This window comes from Sipha flava, unplaced genomic scaffold, assembly GCF_003268045.1.
Source record: "Sipha flava isolate LNK unplaced genomic scaffold, YSA_version1 39_pilon_pilon, whole genome shotgun sequence".
In the NCBI taxonomy this organism is placed as follows: domain Eukaryota; kingdom Metazoa; phylum Arthropoda; class Insecta; order Hemiptera; family Aphididae; genus Sipha; species Sipha flava.
Genome location: NW_020273107.1, coordinates 2,183,103 through 2,208,904, shown reverse-complemented (window position 1 = coordinate 2,208,904; position 25,802 = coordinate 2,183,103). Strand labels below are relative to the sequence as shown.

Here is a 25,802-nt window from a genome sequence, read left to right as displayed (position 1 = left end):
TTCATTATTATATCTATAGCTTTTGTCAAAACGTTCCAGTCTTTCATGAGTGTATTCATGTGTAAACTTTTGAGTGTGTTTGTGCAGTAGGTAAAAATCCTTAGAATAAGCCCTGGAACACGCTGTATTCTATCAATAATTTAAATTTAAAATTATACTAAGGAAATATGTAATTAGTGTAGTTTTATACGGAGTGTAGTTACAACGAAATACTTTTAAAAGTAATTTTTTGTTTGTTTTTATTTCAGATTAACGCTTTTATAGGGCAAATCAATACACTCTTCTTTTGATTAAAATGTTTAGTTTTCATTCAAGTATAAAGAAAACTGTGAACCAACCTAATCTAACCTAACTTGTTCGAACATTCGAATCGACTTTGTGAGAATGTGACATAATAAAAGATATGTGTTATGTGTGATGTGCATTAAATATGAAGACATTCTTAAACAAAGACATAGGATATTTGGGAAAATTTAAGACAAACCCGTGAGCTAATATTCAAAATTTTATCAAAGTGATTTATACTGCGAACCAAAATATTATTTTAATGTATCGAGAAGTTGAAATAAAGAGGTAATATAAATAAGTCCTGAGTTTTTATAAAATCGATATTTATTACAAACATAAAATTATTGAATAGTGAACTTTATTTCATATATCCCTTATCTTACATAAAACATGAATTCCATAATCCTTAAAACTTGAGAATTTCCATTTTTTTTGTAGTATTTTCTACTCTTATGGCTTTGTGGTATTTAATTAAATTTACAAGTTTTTCAACACGAATAAACGTATTGTAAAATTATAATAATTTTTCATAGAACAGTAGTATTGTTTTTTGGTATTGTTATTATTTTCATTATTTATTAATTTGTATTACCCTTATTTCATTGTACATCTGTAAGACTATCACACAAATACGTAATATGAGCATAAAATTAAATTTAAATTAAATACGCGTTGCATTAGCATTTATTGCTTAAATTAGGTACAATCAAGTATCACGGGTGTGCTTCGTAAAACAATTTGTTCTGCACATATTATTGTGCGTTAGACTGATTTTACTTTTGAATTAATTTTTGCCAAGTAATAATCATAAAAGCTCAAAATATGTGCGTGTATATACGCGTTTGTTCACAAAAGTTGACGGTACCTATTCACCTCAAATGAGTGTGTTATACTAGTCCCGTCCCTAGACCCTTTTATGAGGGGACGAAATTCGTGTATTCATATTTATGCTTGTTCCAAGTGAAATAAATAATAAACAACAAACATTTGAAGAAAATCCCATGGGTGGGTTGATCGCCCCCGAGGACGCTACTGTTATGTACCAAAAAGGTCTGGTAATATTTTTTTAGGTTTAAGTATCAATGGGTGGCTGTAAATAAAAATACCTAAAAAACAAAAGAGACGATCCGTAGATCCGTAAATACGTACTTTTACGATTACGATTCGATTCGGCGGAAGACCCTGAAACTGTTCTAAGCGCCACACGAAATCACAAAAATCCGATATGACCCAGATACACCCCGGTACGTCGTCGGTTGTACACGCGGGTTAAGGGGAGATGTTCGAGAATTTAAATTCAAATGATGTAATATTGAATAGTTGATGTGAAAACAATATAAAATATATGATAAAAATACAAACGCTTTGACGACGCGAAACGTAGCCGATTCATCTGCAGCTAAGTATGAGTGCGCGGTATCATTATTGTAACGCCGGGGATAAATACGCATAACACATTTCATAACGATACGTAATATAACCGGAAGCCGATAGAACAAAGGGTATACGTATAAGTGCACACAATAATATCATTACTGCCTCCGTCGTACAGGTACGTATGTACGGAAAAACGTCGTCGCTCTGCCCACACACCCGTCGTGATCATGGCAATAACCTCGGGCACGTTGATACGTAGGTGTTAACGTACGTGCGTGCATTATTATGTTTATCGCGTAACCAATTTTGTGTGCATAGATTTTGTAAGACCGTGTGACAACAATCATAGTTACATTGAAAACCAATCAAATCACCAGGGTGAGGGGGGGAGGGTTAAACGGACGACGATGAAGAGGGAGCAGTGCGGAAATCATCGTCACCGATTTCGCCGTACACAGGGTGTGCGCACGTACACGGTGAATATATCGATCGACGCGGCGGCGGCGGCTTCGGCGGAGGTGTACGGTCGCTGATGCCTTCCCCACTACAGCTTCGTCGGCGGCGGCGGCGGCGGCGGGAAGAAGGGCGCTCGTTCCTCGTTGTCTAGCGGTGAACGCTACCGACACGCACCGACACCGGCGGGACGTGGCGTCGTCGCGCACACAACGTCCCGAGTCCACGTCCACAGCGGTACGCCGTGAGTTAGGTCGCGCGGCCACCGTGTGCGCGCCGTACACCTACTAAATCATATACACTACATCACTACAGTTGTCTGCGGCCGCGTGTTGTTCGGGTGTCGGTGCGTGCGATGCGATCCCGGTCGCGGGTTACCGGTGGCACGACGACGACAACAGCTGACGACGAAGACGACTGGCATGGCCACAACGATAGCAGCACCTCGCAGCTGAATCGTGAACAACGGCCGAGATCGCGAGAACGCCGCGTCGCCGCGGGTACCAACACCGCCGCGGATATCACCATCGACGCGGGTACCACCACCACCAACACCAGCACTACTATCACTTCGTCCTCCGATGTAAGTATACGTGTGCAATGTTTTTCCTTGTACCATGCCGTTGCTGGTGTTGGCCAGTCGGAAAATATGTACTTGAATCGTTATCTGTGAAAATGGGTCTAGTCTAATTTTTCCGATTATTTTTCGAGACAGATGAAAAACTAAAAGCCTCCTTCCTATTCCTATATTGATTACTATTTTCCATGCACTATTTTTAGATGTTTATACCATTGGAGATTCATTGTCTCGTTTCTGTAGTGAACTGTTTATTTACGCGTACTTAATACAAATCGATAACAATAATTTAGTTCGGAGGCGGAACACATGACGGCACCGATAGTTTTATTCTTCCTGTTTTATTGCTTCAGAAGTTTTCCGAGGACCAGAAGGACAATCGCGGTTCTCAAATTTCCGTTTTAAACTGTTATAAAAATTTCCTGTGCTCGATATTCGTACACCTGTCCTACATTCGCTGAAAATGGCCGATATCATGCAGGTACATGTAGGTCAAGATTTAACAGGGGTTGAAATGCACCAGCACCTTGAGCCATGAGAGCAACTAGAGCCCAAATATTGAGGGTGTTGAAATTGCTTGAAATAAAATAAATGGTATTTAACTGTAATTACTAAAGATTATATAGATCTGAAAAAAAAACAGGAGTGTTACATTTGAAATCAAGGGTGCTAAAAACCCTATTGAGCCCCCTAGTTGTGCCTATGCCTTGAGCTTTAAAAAATTTCTAAAACCAAAATCTTAAATTAAAATTATCTGTTATATTATTTGCTTTAAATTTATTGTGCTCTTTTTTTTTTTTATATTTATTCATTGTATTTTATTCAACAACTCATAATGGTGAATTTATAAATTGAAATTTCTTAACGTGTATTTGAAAGTGATAAGTACAAAAACGAAAAAATAAGTTACTTTTACAAATTTTTTTTTTTAAAAGTTTTCTTGGGTATTTCAACCCCGGCCGCTTAAGACAAAGATCCGATACTGTGTACTCGAAAATCTTCTACAGAAATCGGAATATGCTCAGATTGTGTTTTGTATAAATAAATATTTATACTGAAGGCGACTGAAAATTTGTTGATAGTCATTTTTTTGGGTTCCTTAGACATATTTTATTATACGCTTTACGTATCTATAAATTCTAAAAAATGTACCGCTGTCTTGATATATAAAATAAATAAAAAGTATGTTGAATATATAAAAATTAAAAGTAGTTTTTATTAATATATTTTTAAAAAGCCCTTTATTTAGTAGCTGCCTTGGAGTCTTGAGACCCTAAAATATGGCATTTTTTGGATATAGAAGAAATCAAAGGTGGGCATTAACTTGTTTGTTTATTTTCTTATAAACTTTTTAACTTAACTAGTTTAATTGATAGTTGAAATAACTTAGCTTTTCGCAGTTGATTTAAAAATGATCTATCAAGTAAAAAAATTTTGAAATTTTTCGTTTATAGTAAAAATTAATATAAAAATTAAATAATCATGTAAAGTAAGATGGTCGCATACACTGTACGTAAGATATCATATTAGATTTTGTAGGTTGGAGGCCCACCTTTAGGTATTGGGTTCTGGCCGTGGATACAGAATGTTATGTATAAAGAATTTTAACTATAAAGATAAATAAATATGGTAGTAAATAAGGTGTCCAACACTTCGGTGTCACTACTGTATATTTTGATAAAAAATGCAATAAAATTGTTTATTATAATTTAGGAAATCAAATCTTTCTAAAAAACGCGGTTTCTTTTTATGTGATCTATATACTTATTAAAAAAAAATGGTTAACTTTTTCAAACTGAGTTAAGTTAATATTTTTTCCATATTAAATTTTAATTTACCGAGTAAAATTTATGAATTATTAACTGTTAACTTTTAATTTATCGATCAATTGCTTTCTTAACTTAATTTTACTCGAGTTAATTATTTCCAGTAATTTGCCCACCTTTGGAATAAATATAGAATAAGTGGAACATTTTCGTGGTTTAAGAAAAATTTTATATGTTATAGTCGTGATAAAAAAATTGTTGCTTCTTCCTAATAAAATTGCTTTCACTATTTACAACTTTAAGCTCAAGTCTAAGATGGAATACCAAGTAACTTTTGAAATCTATACCAACCAGTAATACATACTTTGTTATAAATATTTACAAAACATTTCACGAATTCATCTACTTCCCAAAGAATGAATCTTATACATTTATTTACCTTTAGATACACAATTATCCAAACCGGTGCAATATGATCACCTGGATCGCTCTGCCTTCAACACCATTTTTTATGTAAAGCTTAATTCCTCATTTTGCAGAATTTTAAGTTATCTTTAACCTATATCAGTATCTTGTTAAAATAATATAATACATGTGTAGTATTCTGTTTAATCCTCGGTGTGTAAGTTTTATAAAATTTTTTTTTTTTTTTTGAATGTTGATGCTATTTACGTCATTCGGGTTTTAATTATACGCATCGTTATTGTGGCTGCATACAACTCAATAAATTATGTTCGTTTATAGTATACGAGTATACACATCTTTCAATTAGACACCATAGGAAAATATATTGTTTTGAAACCGGCCCCATACTGTGTACTTAATAATTACATAAATTACTTAATTTACATCTATAGTTACATTAATATATGTATACGAATTTCGTACATGAACTGATATCAAACTTATACAAATGTATGTATCACGCTTAAAAATTAAAACGCCTAGAAATAAACTCAAAATTATTTGTTTTCTTATTAAAATTAGTCTTATGAATTATACAGTATGTTGCTTATATGAATATGGTAAAACTTGATATTATTAAGTCTAACTAGTTTACTCTGGTGTTAGTATAACGATTAACAAGTAAAATTGTAGTTATTTAAAAGTCGTTAGGTGATCATTTTTTCATATATTATTCTGTGGATTTACATAAGTGTTGAAAAAAATCATAATAAATTTATATGTTGCATCAGGTAACAGTTTTTCTTAAAATGTACTTATAGAAAATAGCTATAGTATATAATATTTAATTATATCAGCATACAGGGGTGTAAAAAAAAAAAAATGTTATTATAATTTGCAATAATATACAAATAAACTAAACTTATTTTAATTAATATTTATGACAAATAACTAAGTTTGAAAAAAAAAATGAAATTGTTTTTTGTAAAAGGGCCTCACTAAAATTAATAGCACCCCTCATATTTTGACCATAATCCGGCCCTGACAGCATTTGTTCATCGCGAGGCCATTAGTTACACACAGTCAATTATAAACATTTTCATAAGTCAGTTACATAAATAATACTGATCACATGTATATTTGTATGCATTTAATACGCCTTTGTATTCGTACTTGAATTGTTTTTACAGTGTATATAATTTATTCATATAATAATTTTATCTTAGTAATTTGTATTTATTTTACATCTTTATTAAGAATACATATTTTATTCTTATTAATATAATTTGACTAAAATGTTTACTTATTACCATACTTGATTTTATTTATTATAATAAATAATCAACAATATAATTTAATATCATCAACAATAATATTATATTTTCGCATTGTGTTCCAAGTAAACTTACATTAATAATAATAACTAACGTAAACAAATATAAATTTAACTGTAAAAAATAAATTATATGGAATAATATAATGAAGTATTTCGAATAATATAAATAAAAACTTAGGTAAATAGGTGTACAAAAAATCATGGGTGCATTCAAGAGTGGTCCCAGATAATATTGATGATAAAGATAAATAACCAATTGAGTCCGATTATAAAAACAATAACATACGAATTCGGTCCGATAATAAAACCATAAAATACTAGTTCAGTCCGACCACTACGATAATCAAACCTGTAACTGACAAATATTGTTGATACACTTGATAATGTTAGAAAATTAATAGATTTGAGTTTGTATAAGCTCGATCATTTAAATTTTTACCAATTGTGTACATTTTTAAATGTTTAGTCATTCAATTTATTTATTTACCACATACCGGTATTTTAATTTTCAATTAAAAATTATATACTATACATTAGAAACTTTAAAAAAAAAATCATACCTGTGTTCTAATTTATAGGTAACCGACAATCTTAAGTCTGTAAAAATGAAAAGGGGTTTTTTTTTTGTGTGAACCCTACTAGAGCAGTACTTGTAAAATCTTGGGATCCAACTAGTGTATTACCTGAAAAATACTGGGACACAATAATTGTGTAATAATTGTATAATAATTGTATAATTATTAGTGTACTACCTGAAAATCACTGGGACCTAACTAGACTAAATAAGGGTCTTCAAGACCCTACAAGTAACCACCGCTTTCAATCATACAATTAACAAGGTGAATCATAGAAATTAAATGAATAAATACTTAAACTTTTAAAATACTTTAATAGTTTCATCTGAAATTAACTGTTATTTTTATCCTCAAGTACCAGCATGAAAAATGATTTATTTACATAACAAAGAATTCAAGGTAAATTTATATTTAAAAGTATAATATAAATAAGTACAATTTTAAAAGTTCTATTGAAACTACTTTGTCCAAAATGTATTTAGTTTTGACTAAATATGGATCTTATTATATTACAATAAACAATATTAGATTATTTTTGCCTTATTTTTGATTATTATTGATTATTATATCTATACAGTCCTAAAATTATGGTAAAATGTTTAAGTAAAAATATAATTGATGCATTGTTTTAATTGTAATAATAATATAAATTACAACATTTTTCAATGTTGAAATGAGCATACATTTTTATTTGCACAATCTTGTTATTAAAATAATTTGATAATTACTCGAAATATGCAATTCACAATCAGTTGTGAATCAATTAACTAATCTAATTTTCAATTTTTAATAATAGTCAATAAAACCCTGTTTGCATTGACTTATATGATATTAGTATATTATAAATATTTATTTTTTTAGAAATTATTTGGTTGACCGCCAAATTGATGATAAAAATTAATTTAAGAATAACATTTATTTATGGAAAAATAATAAATCTATGAAGGTAAAATAACATATTTTATAAGCCATTTTTGACCAGTTAGTGCAATTTCATAAGTGATGAGTCATTGCTCGTTTGATTAATACACAGAAAAATAACCTAAATACATGTGTTTATGTTAAAAAACATATATTAACTTTCATCAGAATATGTTATAGTATGTGTCCACAACGTAGATATAACCTATTTAACGATCATCGTTACAGAAATTAAGTTTTGGAAAAAATTTTAAATGAGGCATACTATTGCCTTTAGTAAATTGTGCTTGTCGTTATAATTGATTAAACAGAAGAAATTATTAGTAATTATTGAAATAACCAAATTGTTAAATATCATTATAATATGTTACACAATGATCTGTATTGATAATAATAGTTATAATATTCTATATTATTAATATGTAGTTAAATTTTTTCAGCGTATTATTTCGAAAATATTAAACAATGAGTCTAAAAAAAAAACCCAAAGAAGAAGACCACGAAGCACTGGCAGAAGACGAAGCTATCACAGGTGATTTAACGAATATATTTTAAGACTATATAACATAGTTGAATGTTTGCACATAAATGTTGTGAAATTATTCATAAAAATAAAACCATGTTCTATAACAGGGGTGGCAAACCTATAGCACGCGTGCCAAAAATGGCAAGTTGACCAAATTCTAATGGAATGCGCAAAAAATTAAAATTGTACAAAATTAAAAAATAATAAAAAATTTTTTTTTACTATTTTTAAAATGTTGGTTGTAAAAAATTCAAATAAACAAATTATATATGTTTTAAAAATGACAATATTCCTTATGTTTTCGTTTTTTCGTCAACCTATGTTCGTGAAAGCTTATTCGTCATAAAAAATGTAATTAAATCGAAGGAAAGAATGGTTTTGACCAACGAAACAATTGCTGCATATGTTTTACTAAGGATAACTAAAATTTACTCGTAATAAAAATAATTTAATAAATCTGTTATTTTGTTTATAGTCTTAGAAAATATAGTTTTCTTTGGGCACGTAAACAATTTTCAAAACCTGAAAAAAAAAATTTGGCATTTGAACCTAAAAAGGTTCGCCACCCCTGTTCTAGAATATGAACTTGAAAAAATTAGGAGTATTAAAAATAATATTTATCGTATTTTTTGAAGGTTTTTTTTAACAATTATACACGAAGTATTGACATTACATGTATTATTATGCTAAGTATGCATTTTTATAGTTACATTCCATTAGAAATATCCAAAAAAATATCTACAGAATTTTACAATTTAATCATAGGATGTCTAGTATACTTATTGAATTATATATGTATGTATATATATTTATATATTAGTTTTTGGCTACTATACCTGTACGGTCAAGGGTCAATAACATGTTATTTTTTAACTGTCCCAATAAAGTTGTCTCCCGCTCATGGTTTCTTTAAATAATATTTATAATTTACTATAAACAAAAAATAAATTGATTTATAGTTGATTCTCTTGAACTCAATTATTCGTATAATTTTCCGATCGATCGCAGTCGTTGTCGAAATATTATACAATGCTAACTTTATTTTTACGGCTTACAGAAGGTGAAAACAACATACACACTTTTTTATAGCCATTGCCAATGTCAGTGTACCTACTAATGATTTAGTTACTACTCTTACTGACCATCGACCATGTCATTCATTAAGTTTAAAAATACTTGTTGAGACACAACTCAAATGAAGGTTCTTACCTCACAATGCTAATTTTTCAACCAAATACCTTAAGCAAGTACAATTTTTTTATTGTAAGAAAAAAACATGACCGGTCCTATTTTTAACCTTTCAAAAAACCTTAGTTCACTTCTTTTTTAGAAGTAATGTAATTCATACCTTACTGTTAAATAATCCTTATTTGGCAGATAGTTACAAACGTTTACTAAGAGTTAAAAATCCTTATATAATATACACGTCTGAAAATATTAATATGTTAACATGTATGCAAGAATACAATTAAATTAAATAATTTGTAGTTACGAGTTTGTAAAACTAATTTTATAATCGTTTATATTATCTATTTGCAAAGATATTTTAAAATACATTCAATATAATATATTATAATAATAATTTATATAATAATTATAATATAATATTGAATAATTTTAAATTAATTACATGATTTTAATTTAAAATCTATTGTCGTTGATAATCAAATACTTATCAAATGTATACAAATTAATATATTTAGTTTGAATTTTGTAAAAATAAATCATAGCTGCTACACTATATTATTGGATTAATTTATATTTATCTTTAGAAATCAATTTAAGAAAAATTAATTACTTTAGAAGAATTTTATGTTTCTACTTAATTCAATAAAAAAATTTTAAAATGTATAAAATATTTTGTTTTCAAGATGAAACATAATTTATAATTTGGTGAATAATTAAAAAAAAAAAAAATGAATACTTTTAATGATTATTATTGAATATATAGATAATATTGATATTTTTTAGGTTTTAATTTTACAATGTTTTAACTTTGAAGTACTAAAAACTGAAATTTACTTAATTTTCTTGTATTGATTAATAATATAACTATGGTTAAATTGGGTAAATATATTCAAACACCATTGTTTAAAAAAACGTGTTTGCAGCACTCCTTTTTTCCATCTTGATCAATACACCAACAAATAACAAGTAACAATAGTATAACAATTTAGTTTCACTTTACTGGGTATTCTTTAAGTGTCATCCAAACATTTTTTTTAAATAATAATTTACTATTTTCACTTCATAAATTAATAAAATTCCTTGTATTACTTCAACGTTATTTATTGACGGGTTCGTTATAAATTATTTTCATAGTGGTAAGACGCAGATATAGAATAATTAACTATTAAATAATAAAATGTGTGTTTTAAATTTTATAACTAAACAAATAATCAAACTTTTCTCATAATTATATTTTTTCTTTAATATTTTTAGTATAAGTTATTTATTTTATAAGTAAAAAAAAATAAAAAAAAAAATTAAATTATATTATTATAGATTTGAAAGCTCTTAACTATAAAAGGACTAATGGTTTTTAATAAAATTTTTTATAAAAAATTATAATTTTGATGTTATATTATAATTCATTAACACATTTACATAATATTTTAGATGGTCAAAACTATATACTTGTTCCTCCAGACGGAGGATGGGGCTGGCTGGTGCTTCTAGGCAGCACACTAGTCAATATGTTGATACCAGGCACACTTAAGTCATTTGGGGTGCTTTTCGTAGAGTTTACTGAAGCATTTCATGCATCAGAGACCGCAGCGTCCTGGATACCGGCCATATGCTATTTTCTCTACTGTTCTTTGGGTAAATATTATAATTATAAGATTGACAATAGTATGCTTATAAATTAAATACATTATCATAAGTCATTAGCAAATTATTATTTATTTATTAACGATCATAATTCAACATTAAATAATTTTTGTTTTATCATGTAAAAGCACAGCTAATTAAAATAGAGTAAATGAGTTAACAATTAAATTATTTAATTCGTAAAATAATACGTAAAATCGTATATTTTTCAATATGTACTTAAAATTTAAAATTCAAATACTAAATTAGATTCTCAAAATGAGATGATTTTATTCATGCTATTGATTAAATAGTTCGTATTAAATTAATTTATATTTATCTCTTAACATGTAAGTTGTAACTTTACTAAAACGTGTGATTAAAATCATACACATTTAATTACTACATTTATAAGGCTTAAGAAATGTCGAGATGTTTTAAAGAAATAAATACCTTATATTAATAAACATTTAACTTTTATTTGATTAAAATGTGAGCATTTACTTGAAGTTTAACATAATTTATCAAATGTGTAGTTAATTTCTTGTATTACATCAACTTTCATCTCTAAATTTAATTTTATTCGTCATTATGGTTATTTTCTGCAATAATTATAATTTCATTTTTTTTTAAATATGTAATATAATATATAACTAAATCAATAAAAATAATTTAACACAATTTATACTCATTTTATTTATGATTTGAAATTAAATAATAAATAATAGATTTAATAATATATTTTATAATATATGTATTTTATATATTTTATTTAAAAAAAAATTACAAATTATTAGAGAGCATATTTTTTAAACTAAAATCTGAATAAAATTTAAAAAACAACTAGTTTAAATTAATATGAAATTGGTAAATTATTTAAGAAAAATAATATTATTACATCATAAAAAAATGTGCTGTGATTATGAAACGTAATTGTTTTTAATTTAAATGAAACAAATATAAAATTTGAAAAACAATTTGGATTTAAATTTGACTGACATCTAATATTTTTTTTTATTTAAAAAATAACATTCATAATCTTTTTAAATTATACTAAATGTAAAATATACTTTGTATAGTTAATTATAAACTTAAATTAATAAGGAAAGTTAATTTTTGGCAGTAGGTTTCTCATTTGAGCAGCTTATTATTGAACTACATTAATTTAGTTTCCCTAGCTTTTGTATAAGTATAATAATATAAATAATGAGTAGGATGTAGATTTTAATGCCTAAAAAAATACCTTAAAATGCCTTAGAAAAAATGCAATTATGACCTAAAAATGAAATTAATGACGTAAAAAATGCATTATAAATGTGAAAAATTTAATTAATTACGTGAAAAATGTATTAAAAATGTGAAAAATGGCTATTAAAAATACACTAAAATTTATTAATTTTATCTAATCAACGCTCTCTAGCTGTTTCTTGATTCTGTTTCTTGTATTTTTATGGTCACATTAAATTGACAATTTTAAATTAGTAAATTAAAAATAGTGTTAGTTATAAACAGTCAAAATTTAAAAAAATTCTTTTTTTTTTAATAATATTCAAGTATTTTTACCTTGTGATAGTATGTGATGGTTGCACTGCACAACGTTCTCTGGTTATTAGTTAATAGACGGGACTGTGTACACGTAGTCCGTATTATTGTTATCGTTATCGACTATTATACCATAATTTAATGACATAACGATAACATAAGACGATAAAGTGTAGTTGTCAATAATTTAATTGAAGAAAAATATTGAATATTTGAAAATTTTTAATTCTTTCTAAAAATGCTACATTTTTAAACGATTATGAAAATAATGTCCTTTAAAGAAATGAAAATATCAAAAATACATTAAAGAAGTAAATATGATATATAATACAAAAAAATACAAAAAAAAAAAAAAAAAAATTGAATTATATGAATCTACACCACTGGAAACATATTTTTGCCAAATTGAGCAACGCGTTAGAATTTAGAAGAAAAAAATGCATTTTGCATTGAAATTCGCGCCCTAATGATACACATTTGATAGTTAGAGACATGGATATTATGGAGTATTTATAAAATTTGATTTTTTAATATTAGATATATAAATGATTAATTTTGCTTAATTTAATAACATTTCGTTACATTGTTGTATCATTATATTAATAAAAGAAAAAATGTATTATTTTTATCAAATTTCCAGATTTCAGACTCCGTTATTCTACTTATATAATTCTAAATATAGTCACACCTGTATACCTACCTTAAATCAATAACTTTTATGGCCTGGCCAATATCAGTAATGGATTAATCATTAAACAATTAAATTGTACCACGCTATTGAATACCTGCACTAAGAAATATAAACTTATAATACAATGAAAATAATGACTTTAATATTGAATAGTGTTTTTTGTATGAGATGAGACTAAAAAATATATAATTAATACACCATTATAATATTCAAGAATAATACGAGTAGTAGATTATCTGGGATTTTTCCTTGGAAAGAATATAAAAATGTGGAACCTCGATAAGTCGAAACTTAAAAGAAATTATATATTTCGATTCATCGAGGTTTCAGAAAAAAAAAAGTTTTTTAAATTTATTATCGTATTTTATTACAAGTATTACATAAATTACAATAGGTATTATCTTAAAATGGTAATAAAAAAATTTAATATAAAATGTGAAGTTACAGTGTTACAATTTTACAAAAAATAATTTAAGATATTACTTTGAGTTAGATTCTTATACGTATCATTGTTAATAGTATTTTCTTCACATTTAAAGCAGTCCACATCACTAAAATGTTCGGTAAATGTTCTTAGCAATTTGAGTGCAGTTTTTGCTTGTTTTACTGAAACATGAGATACTGGCTCAAATGACTCTTCGTCAACGTCACAATATCTGTAATGCCACTAACAGAGTCAATTATATCATCGTCTGCTAAAGTATCAGAAACGGTGACGTCTTCGTCAATTTCAACAAAATTTTCAAATGATTTTTTCGTTACCAGAATGTTTCTTTTTTGTTACCAGAGCCCATTTTCTATTCATTACGGTATTTTCGATGATTGGTATAAATACAACTTCCTCAGCTCCAAGTAAAAATCACACGATTTAAAGCAGTTCGCGACCGTAGTCGCTGTTGCGTTTCTTCATTCTTATTCAAATAATTCGCATAATTTAAAGAATATCGATTAAAGTGAATTTTTCGTCTTACATATCGCATATAATTTTCCTTATAATTTCTTTTCTATAAAGCATTTTGAACGGTTTTTATAATTTCTTAATCAAAAGGCTGCGATTTTGAAGTTGTATTTGGCGGCAGCAATTTAAATTTTACAGCTTCACAATTTGATATAGAATTGTGAACGGGGGATTATTTTTAAACAATACAATTTTTCTTTTTTGTGTTTTCACTTTGTTATCAATTCTTAATAGCCATTCCCCAAATAGTTCACCAATCATTCATGCTTTCTTATTCGCTGTGTATATAATAGGAGAAGATTTGACACCAGAAAAACGGCTGGTTTTTTTGACTTTCCTCACAATACATTTTTCATTTTATTCGTAACGGTCATGTTTACAGACAATAATAGTGTGAGTCGTTCCTTACTAAGCTTACCACCACTATATTTCTCATTTTTAAATTTTAGAGTTTTATCTGGCATACGTAAATAATAATAAATAATTACAGTTTTGTCTGCGTTGAATAAATCATATGGTCTATATCTTTTTAGTAGGTCACTCAAATGTATTTTCCATTATTTGACAACGTCATCACTGAGAGCTGCACTTTCACCGCATACTTTTCTAAAAGCAATATTGTGCAGTTTCTTAAAATTTTAAAGGCAATTGCTACTGGCTTTGAATTTTTCGTGGCCTAATAATTTTGCAATTTTTTTTGCTTTTTCTGTTATAATAGGACCATCGATTCTGACATTGGCATCTCTGCATTGCTTAATTCACTTAGCTACACTATCTTTTATTTTTGAAAATGTAGAGTCTGTCTTCCTCTTCCGATCTGTTGAAAAGTTCAAATCAATTTCCTTACTATTTTCCATAATGGTAGATAGTGGTTTTGATGATATTTCAAATTCATCAGGGATATATTTTTTTTTAAATATAATCATAATAATTTAAATAGTAAAAATGTCAATAAAACTGAGAAGTGATTTTCAAATATTTTTGATTGGATCACAAATCACCCAAATTTCTGGCTCAAAACTTCCATCCAACGGGCAAGTATTTTCTGTATTTTACTACAATATGAGCATCATTAAGTATGCGAAAGTACGGCGTTAGCTGTACGAGTGTTGCATTTGTTGGGAAAAAGCCCGGGTTCCTATTCGAGCTATTCATCATTGCATAACTAAATTAATTAACTTGTACGACGAATGGCGTAATCTCCAGAAAAATGCTCAAAAAGTTGGTGAATCTTATCGGTTTAAAGAAAATGATTTAGAAAAAAAATTAGATTTATTATTTAATATTGCTCATTCTGATGCGTTGAAATTAATTAAAATTGAAGATGATAAAAAATTTCTATTAAACCAACGTTTACGTGGGCGTCCTGGTTATCTTGGAGGTATAGATATTAAAGGAACAATAAAAGAAAATATTTGCATTCAACGAAAGTTGAATGAATCGAAAAGAAAAGAAATGTATACTACAAACTGTGCTCCAACTTCGATATTACTCAATAATTCATTTGAGCAAACTTTAGAAACTGATAGACTAGAGCAGTGGTTTTCAATCTTTTTTGTATGACGACACCCTAATTTAGATATATAAAAATGGCGACACACTTGAAACAATAAATGGATTTTATTATTATTGGACATTTTATTTAAAAGTTTTAAATTTAAAAAAAAAGTCTTAATATACGATTACTTGATTAAAATTTAAAAAGTTCAAAGAATGTTTTATGAAAAACAGTATTAGTTCATAAGTATGCAGGCCTGCATAGGTCTTCGATTCATGGGAAAATGTTTAACAAACTTTCGCGTAATTTACTCTCAATATCTTTTTTGCTTTTTGTTATTTCCAATATCGAATATGCTGATTCAGGCATGTATGATGTTGAAAAGAAAACGAAATTTTCAATTCTTATTATTCTTGTGTATTGAATTTACAGAGAAGTTCAAAATGAAACATTTTGAGACATACAAAATTTAGATTATAACGTTATATTTGATGATATTTCTAAAAAATAAGAATCTATAATAATATTAATAAAAATATTTTTTTATATGCGGCTTTTATTATTTCATCATAATTCCGTAATAATATACGTTCATACTTTGAAAGCTTATTATTTTAATTAATAATATTTTGGCGATACACTCTAAAGTAATACGTGACACACTAGTATGTCACGACACACCAGTTGAGAACCACGGGACTAAAGAGTAGTGATGTGTCGGAATTAGAGATCAGCATTAATTATTTAGAGTTGATAGAACCACCAACAAAAAAAAGAAATGCCGAGGAAAAATAAATTTTATAACACCAAAACTGGCCGGAGCGTTAGATAGATGTCACTTAAGTATTCGAGATTCTGTATATGTTCTTCAAGCTACTTTAGATGCTTTAAATTGTAATATAGACGATTACATAATAAACCAGTATTATCTAACACAGTATCTCTAACACAGAGCTCGAGAATCATACCATTGCATGGTGAACTAATAAAATTATAATTTAAACAATTTCCACCTAATTACGCAGTCATACATTGGGGCGCATATTATGCATTTATAACGTATTTAAGATACTAAGATAATATATATGATATTTATATATTTTAAGAGATACCCAGATATTCTTAACTATTTGTATGTAATATTAATACTATAAACATGCAACTTAAAGTTATATTATGTATTCAAGCATATTATTTTATATTTTTTTTTATAAATTTTTATATATTGTATTTAATCTATGTTATATGTATTTCTCATCTTTCACTACAACAATTCAATAATATTTCTAATCATACCAAATAATACAATGATTTAAAAAAGTTTTAATTTCTATTTATGGTTTTATATGAAAAATTATGTTATCATGTTTTTCTATTTAGGTGAGCTATTTTTATATTACTCCATCGTTAATCTACACAATTAACTTAGATTAAACAAATAAACAAATATATAACAATTATCATAGTTGGATTAATATAAGATACGTATTACACATAATGTGTATAGGTATAAGCTGATTTATTATATGTCAATGATTCATTTATAAAAGAATATATTATTTTAGTTCATAAGTTTCCGTGATATTTGAATCATATAACTTATAAGATTATCTAAGATGTATACAATTCAAGCTCAATCAAAATGTTTAGTATCAAAATTATTTTTATAATTTATAATTAGCATCATAATCTATAATTATATAAAATCAAAACGTATAAATCGAATGTAACTTGATAATAATATTTATAATATTTTTCATTTAATTATTAAATATAGATATATCTAAATGCATTTTTAGAGAAATCGATTTAACGCGTTTATTTAACACGAGTATATTCAAATAGTTTAAACAAAATTTACTACAATTTCAATACAGTCTTATACATTTTATTGCTAAATGATCAAGAAATGTTAGTAGATTATTACAACGTTATACTCGTATACTTTATTACAATACAAGCTAGTTAATTTATATCTAAAATAATTGAAATGTTTAAATAAAGAATTTTTTTTAATTGTTTTTATTAGGTCCTGTTTCGAGTTACCTGTCATCAATATACTCGTATCAGATGGTGACACTAATAGGAGGTACTTTGGCTTCTCTGGGTTTGATGCTTTGCTATTTCGCTAACTCCGTCACATTTCTTTACTTCAGGCAAGTAATTACATACTCATACTTACTGTTATTTCTCGTGTACATGAAGTATGTTAATTTTTTATTTTTATTTATCTTTTCTGTACCACGGAGTATATGATAGAATTAATTCTGTTTTTTATATATCGTGAGTCTCTGCAGGTTTCTCAAAATCTGTACTAATATGTTATAATAAATATTTATCTAGATTATGAATAGAATAAAAAATCTTCTATAAATGAGATTTTTTTTTTTTAAGTCGTAACACTAGTTACGTTTGAGTCGGCTGCAACACGATTGCGCAAAAAAATTGCAATACGATTGCGCCCCAATCCCTTTTTACCTTTTAAAATCACAACACCATTGCGCACCAAATATTATGTGTATATAATATGTAGATATAATAATTTATGTATACAATACATACTTTCTACATATAATTTTCATATACATGAACTCAAACTTATTACCTATTAATTCATAATTTTCTTTCCTAATTATTACAGGCTTAAGATTATCAACAAATTATCATCGTTGAGTTATTTAAAAATTGTTTTTTTTCTAAATTACATGTACCTATGCTAAATGTATTGCTGACAAGGTCAACAGTAGAAATTATTTTTATTAAAAATTGTTTTTTCTTTGTATACTGATAGTCATTAGTCGGTATTTTTATTATAACTATCATTAACTCAATCAACTTTTCATTTAGATTTTGAAAAAGTGCTTCTTGTGAATTAATAGTTTGATTGCATGTATATACAATATTATAGAAAGTATATATTGTATACATAATTTTATGTTGTACATAAATTATTATATCTACATAGTAAATACACATATTATTTGGTGCGCAATGGTATTGTGATTTTATTAGGTAAAAAGGGATCGGGGCGCAATAGTGTTGCAAAGTTTTTGCGCAATCGTGGTGTAACTAGTCTGGTCAAAAAAGGAAAAATTGCGCAATCGTGTTGCACCGCTTTGAGTCGTCTGGTTGGGTTTCCGGGTAGTGCTGGTAAGGCTAAATCCCTAATGAACTAATTCAGGTTGGAGAGAAGTTTTGCGTGGAAGTGTTTGTAGTAAAAGTGGGAGTTTCATTGACAGAAAAGATTTTGAGGTAAGAGTTTTTGCATTGTTGCATGCATATTAGAGCGCTTCGGTAATTATTCAACAGCAGATATTTTAAACGTTCGACATTTTAGCAGAACCCCGTATTACTACTCCTTACATTCGAGTGGATTTAGAAGAGTTATATATACATAGTTGTAAGAGCTTAAGGGGTAATGCTAGATTTGAGCGCATAAGAGGCCTTAGTAGGTGGAGTTTTAAGTTGAACTTTTTAAGTTTGCCCTTGAGATGAGATGACCATGTTAGGCGTCTGTCGAATATCCAGCGTAGATATTTCACTTCATTTGAATGAAAAATAACGGCGTTGTATATCAGTTTTATATTCTAACAGGACGGCAGTTATGGAGTCTGAGTGCAAAGGTGACGAAGGAGGACTTCGATTTATTGATTTTAATTTTCCATTTTATGAACTATTAAGAAAGGGTATCAATGTGCAGTTATAATTGAAGTATTGCGGACTTGTTCTTGATCTGAAGCTTTCGATAAAAGTGCTGTATTGTCCGCATAAGTTCCAAGGATTATTTTTTCTGATGTGTAGAAAATATATAGGAGGGGTTCTATGGTAATATGTAGGTGGTGTGTCTTGAGGAACTCCAGCAGCAATGGACGATTGGTTTGAGTGTTGAATGTTGTATCGAACCTTGAATATACAATTGTTCAAGTACGATTTTAATATGAGATAGTGGAGTGTGGGAAATAAAGTTTTAAATTTGTAAAGTAGTGCATCGTGCCAATCGGTGTCAAAAGTATTTTTTTGTTTCTAAAGTGGTTGTGATTGTGTCAGCGACTCGAAGCAGTTGGTGGATCGTGAAGTGGTTTGCGTAAGAACTAAATTCGAATTAAGGCAAGTTTTTGTTTTCTTTGGTAATGAAAGAAAGGCGCTTTAGTAGCATTTTTCCAAGATTTTACCTGAAACTGGTAAAAAATTTATGGGTCGGTACGAATTAGAGTTTTCTGGTGGTTTGCCAAGTTTGAATATTGTAACGATAACTGACGATTTCCAGGTTATTGGAAAATAAGATAAACGCAGGGTAGGGTCATATATTTGAGTAAGATTTATTTATTTATTTCTATATTTAAATGGGCGAACCCAATTATAACTATTATTGACATACTTGTATGTCTAGGATGTACATAATATTTTGTTATTACATTACTATTAATCTTAATATAATACTACAGTACAGATAGTAATATAATTGATTTTAGAATATATTATTATATTATTTTATTATAGAGTATTATATTATTATATGTTCTAAAATTAATGAAATTAGATTAAAAAAATTATTGTTTCAATCGACAAAAAAATGCTTTTGAATAACGATTGTTTTAGATCAGCATTTTTCAATACATGGTTCGAGAATAACATTGGGTCGTAAAATATTTTTGATGGGTCGCTAAAAAATCGCTAGTTCGTAAACTCATAATAGGAAAAATATCTTAGTTATCAAAATATAATTACATATATACTCATGTATCTTAATTCAGTTTTTCAGTATTACATTAAAGTATATGATAACATTTATTATAATAAAATAAGTAATGTTATTATACTAATGTATACTAAGTTTTTTTTTTTTTTTGAGGGATTTCTACCCAAGATAAAGGACATTTTTAAGCTACCTTAGTATGAAGGTTAAAAACACTGTTTTAGATTATATTTCTTCGAAAGAGATTTTTTTATTATATACATAAATATATATTTAAGTTGTACAAATTAATAAATTCGGAATATTTAACAAGAAATTCTAAACGTTTCATTTAAAACAAATTATGATTATATAGTTATATATGTATAACTAGATTAAAATAATAATTTACTTGTTCCCCATCATGTAATTTTTGTTTTGATATAATTTAGTACGAGGATACATATTTTTTCTATTTACTAGATTTAATAAGTTGTGACGTTTAATATGTCAAATAATTGTTATTTAATTAGATACATGGATAACTATTCAATCTTTTGATTGTAATCGGAAGATAATATTGATAAATATTTATAGATATATTGTTGATAGTAATTTTTATACTCACGAATAATTTATTATTATTATTATTATTATTTATCTATTTTGAAATGACACTTGTTCAATAATCGATAACACCACGGAATAATAATAAGAAAAACAAAATTATTTGTATAATTCATGCAAAATTATATTCACAGTTTTATATCAGATATTTAAACACAAGTACCTAAAATATATGGATTAAGTAAATCAATGCATATTTTATTGCAATATCTCAGTCAATGAGTTTGAAGCATAAATAATGATCGAGATATCTTATTTATTTAATAAAAAATAAATAGCGTACCAGATGATCCAATTACTTTATGTAAGATTATTATTATTATTTTGAACTCTATAATCTTTTTGTTTTTATCGGAAAATGATATATTTGTCTACTATTTAAATAATTATAAAACTATTTAATTAATAGTTCATTAGTTATTACCTTATTAATTTATTATAACTTTATAACTTTTATTTTTTCTAAGAGTACATATAATAAATACAATTTTTTGATTTAAACTGTAAATTTTGAATAATAGTAGTTTCAATGCATTTAATCAGTTCTTTTATAGTTTAAAAATTAACAGATTAAATATATGCTCCTACATCTTAAAGATATTTAGTAATTTAATTTATGAATATTCTTTTTCCGAAAATGTCTTGTAAATATACAATGTATATTTTTATACATGAATATTATACATGTATTTTTATAAAAATGTTTGGTTTGGCCAAAAATAAAAATTAGGTACTTTCATAAACGTAAAGTATGGAGGATCAATAATTATTTATTATTTAAATTAGTTTGTAAGTTTACGTCTAATATTTAAATAACTTTTTTTCCACGTCACACCCAAATTTAGTATTTTTAAATTAATTGGATAGCAATAATTATCAATCATAATAATTGTTGATACTAAGTGCTAAAGCCACAATGGGAGAAATATTTACTTAACAATATTCGATTATCGTCTTATAAATCGACGTGTAAAACGCCCCGGATTGATTATTTATTTTTTTACCAACGGCTCTATGCGTCTTGTGTTTTAGTTATGGGATGATGTTTGGATGCGGCGCGGGTCTAGCCTTCCCACCGGGCATATTCATTGTGACTTCATACTTCGTCAAATACCGTGGGTTCGCTAACGGAGTGGCCATATCTGGCAGCTGCCTGGGTTCCATGTTCTTGCCACCGTTCCTAGGATATCTGATCGACAACTACGGTTACAAGTACACAAAAATCTCGACTCTCTCTCTCTCACTCTCTCTCTCTCTCTCTCACACACACACACACACACACACACACACACACACACACACACACACACATATACAAACATAGAGAGAGAGATTACCGAAACGTGGCAGTCCGAAAAGTCGAATGCAAGTTTTGAAGTTTCGGGCGAGTCGCGTCGTCTGTGGGAAAATCTTTATGTAATACATTTATGTTATGTGTGTGTGTGGTGCAGGGAAACGGTGCTGATACTCGGTGCGTTAACGCTCAACGTGTGGGTGGGCGCGTTGCTATATCATCCGGTAGAACAGCACATGGTCAAGCAGTACACTGACGAGTACGAATACGTGAATGACGGGCCGGAAAGCTGCGGCGAAGCGGATGCGGTGTCCATCACCATGTCGGCGACAGTGGACTTGCGCAACGCAACGGTGACCGGTGGCAAAAGTCTAACGGAACTGCGGAGCTGCGGCGTGGCGGGCGACAACGACGACAACGACGATGTCGAGGACGATGGGCAACAGCAGGAAACGGTGTCGTTGCTGGCGCAGAATCTCAACGGGTATGTGATCGTCAACGAACTGAACGCGTCCAGTGTGAAGGTGCCCGCCGACGACCAGTACCTGTTGTCCGGCAGCGGCGTCTTGGTGATCGCGGCGGTGAATAGCAAGGCGGCGCGGGCCGCAGCTGGCTCGCCCAAGATGGCGTTCAGCAGCTGCAGCTTGTTGCGGACGACCGGTGCCACGAACGATCACCAACACCACCTGGTGCCCACGTCCGCCACTATGATGGACGGCCGGTCCAAGGCCAACGGGTCGTCGCTGTCGTCGTTGCGATACGTCAGCACACCGTTCCACGGCAGCACGCTGGTCAGTCTGTACGAGGAGTCGCAGCCCAAGCAGCATCAGCAGCAGCAACAGCAGCAACAACAGCAGCAGCAGCAGCAGCAGCATCAGAAGTTAGAGTTGGCCGCCAACGGCTTGTCGCGCCGCAAGACCATGGCCGGGGCGCTCCAGCTGTTGTCCGATCCGCTGTTCATCGTCATACTCGTGTCGAATGCCACCACGGCCATCGGGTACACGAACTCAGCCATTCTGCTGCCGTCGTACGCCATCAGCATCGGCCACGACAAGAGTAGCTCGCAGTACCTGCTGTCCGTGGTGGCCGTTCTGGACCTAGTTGGCCGCATTGGCGGCAGCACGCTATCTGACTGGATCCGGCTGGACAAGCGGTACTACTACCTCAGCGGTCTGGTGCTGTCCGGCGTCGCGCTGTTCGTGCTGCCGTTCACCGACGATTACCCTACCATGTGCTGCGCTTGCGCCGCGTTCGGGCTGAGCTCCGGCGTCGTGATCGGCATCACGGCCGTCATCATGGTCGACATGCTCGGCGAGGAGCGGCTGTCCTCGTCCTACGGCATCTCGCTGTTCTGCAACGGGCTCGTGCAGCTCATCGGGCCGCCCGTAGCCGGCTACATATTCGAGACGGTCGGCTCGTACAGGCCCGTGTTCCACGGGATGGGCGTCATACTGCTGTTCGGGGCGTCCGTGTGGCTGATCACGCCGTTCCTCAAAAAACCCCATCACCAACAATGACACGCAACGCCGCCGGCCGTCCACCAGGGTCGTCACGCAAACGCGCACGTTTATTGAAATACACCGCACGACCTCATCATATCCGACGCGTATGGCATTGTACATTGTAGTAGTAGATAGATAATCATTGCGATACCATTACCGAATGAACGCGAAATATTTATTACATACATATGTATTGTTATTTGTTTGTATTATATTATAATATTATACGTAGTGAGCCGACGACGACGCGTTCCTATCGACGCGCGCGCGCGCGCACGCGACTGAGATGGGACTACGTTACGATCAATTACCGCAACACGAATGGACTGAATTTTTATTTAAACTTGTCTGCATTGCTTTGTATTTTATTATCTACATAAGTATAATAGGGTGTACACGGACCGACGGGCAAGCGCGTGAAAAATTTCGTTTTCCGGAACGGTAGCGTCTATGGGAGGGGGAGGGTTGTTTATTCGAAACATCGGTCAAAGGGGTTCACGGTAGTTTAACGGAGCGTCAGATTTTCACGGAGAACAGGTTAAAATCCCTGTTAACTGTCTCGTCCGAACACACTACTGTTGCAGTGCACCAACAACATTGCACTCCGACAAATTCGTCGTGCACTACATATCGCGGGAATCTAGAAACTTAGAAAATCCTAAATTTTCAGCGGGGACCACATAATATATAAATATGATAACGTTCAACGGGTAGCACTCAACACCTTGTACGCTTGTGAATGATGTACTCACACTATAGATCATTTGTTGAACAATTTTTTAACCGTTGTGCCTGCATGATCATGTAGTTGAGGATTTTCCAAAACTTTCAAAACACACCGTGCATTGTTAATGCTAAAAAAAGTCGATTAGTTATCACGATATTACGTTAAATATGTGTTATATAAAGACAATTTTTATTAAAGAAATTTAAGACATCACGAATGTATGAGCAATATAGTATTAGTTAAATAGATCTTTTATTCGAATAAATATATCATATTTTCTTGTAATACATAAATGCGTCATCGCTCTTACAACATAAACACAACATAATTGGCTACTCATACACATATTACAGTATTTATAGAGTGAGTTACCGTATTTTCTATATAACAATTATTATCTGTATTCGTTGGTGGCTCACTTAGTATATTTATAGGTACGTGAAAAACATGCAAGAGGCTGTACTTGAAAACATATTCGACCATTCGATTTTTTTACCTATTCTTCCAGTCCCGCTTATTCTTCCGTCGACTTGAGCAACGAATGTTTTATGTTATTATTTTTTAATATTATTATTTCACGTAGCCGTAATAATGATATGCTAATGTTTTTTTTTTAAACATATCACACTAAAATTATGTGTTTTTAATAAAATGTTTTTATACGTAGGCTAGTTTCCCTACACGTGTGCTCACGACTTTTCATTCTAATTTCCGCCGACTATCCATGATTCTCCGACATTCATTAATATACGGAATTAATATACGGAACAATCTATTTTTTATTTTTTCCATCAAAACGACGAATTTAAATATAGAAAATGTAATGTCTAAATTGTTTTTTTCGTACCTGTTTTTTTATTACAAATCTTCCGTGTCTGTTATAATGTTGAATTTTAGTGATTGTACGTTATTTAAGTGTTTTTTTTTTTTTTTTGTTGAAGTTATATTTGTCCGAACTGATAATGTAGTTAAATAGTTAATAATATTTAATAGGTAGTTAGTTAATGAGATATTTTACGGCACCACTGATTAAATCGACAATGTGATGTTTTTTTTATATTAATACAGTTTCCAATAGATACATTGGAAACATTATATTTTCATCCGTATTATAGTTTAAAATATCAAAACAGTACGATAATTATTACTATTAGTATGCATAGAATATTAATAATTATAATATATGGTGGTATTTTAGATTGTCTATGTTACAGCTAGTGTCCGAAGGACGGCTAATATTAAGTTCAGACAAT

General features: G+C 29.8%; 1 protein-coding gene across 2 annotated transcripts; it reads left to right on the top strand.

Annotated features, from left to right (window-relative positions):
- Nucleotides 1-2,074: 2,074 nt before the first annotated feature.
- Nucleotides 2,075-25,157, top strand: LOC112688518 (monocarboxylate transporter 12-like). Of its 2 annotated transcripts, XM_025561761.1 has the most exons (6): nt 2,075-2,701; nt 8,139-8,230; nt 10,844-11,047; nt 17,754-17,880; nt 22,059-22,238; nt 22,478-25,157. In XM_025561761.1, the coding sequence occupies exons 2-6, from the start codon at nt 8,164-8,166 to the stop codon at nt 23,835-23,837; spliced, it is 1,938 nt and encodes a 645-aa protein (XP_025417546.1). In that variant the 5' UTR covers nt 2,075-2,701; nt 8,139-8,163; the 3' UTR covers nt 23,838-25,157. The 2 variants fall into 2 exon arrangements, with proteins under 2 accessions (XP_025417546.1, XP_025417547.1); XM_025561762.1 differs by lacking the exons at nt 2,075-2,701; nt 8,139-8,230; nt 17,754-17,880 and having other exon boundaries at nt 10,924-11,047.
- Nucleotides 25,158-25,802: the final 645 nt, after the last annotated feature.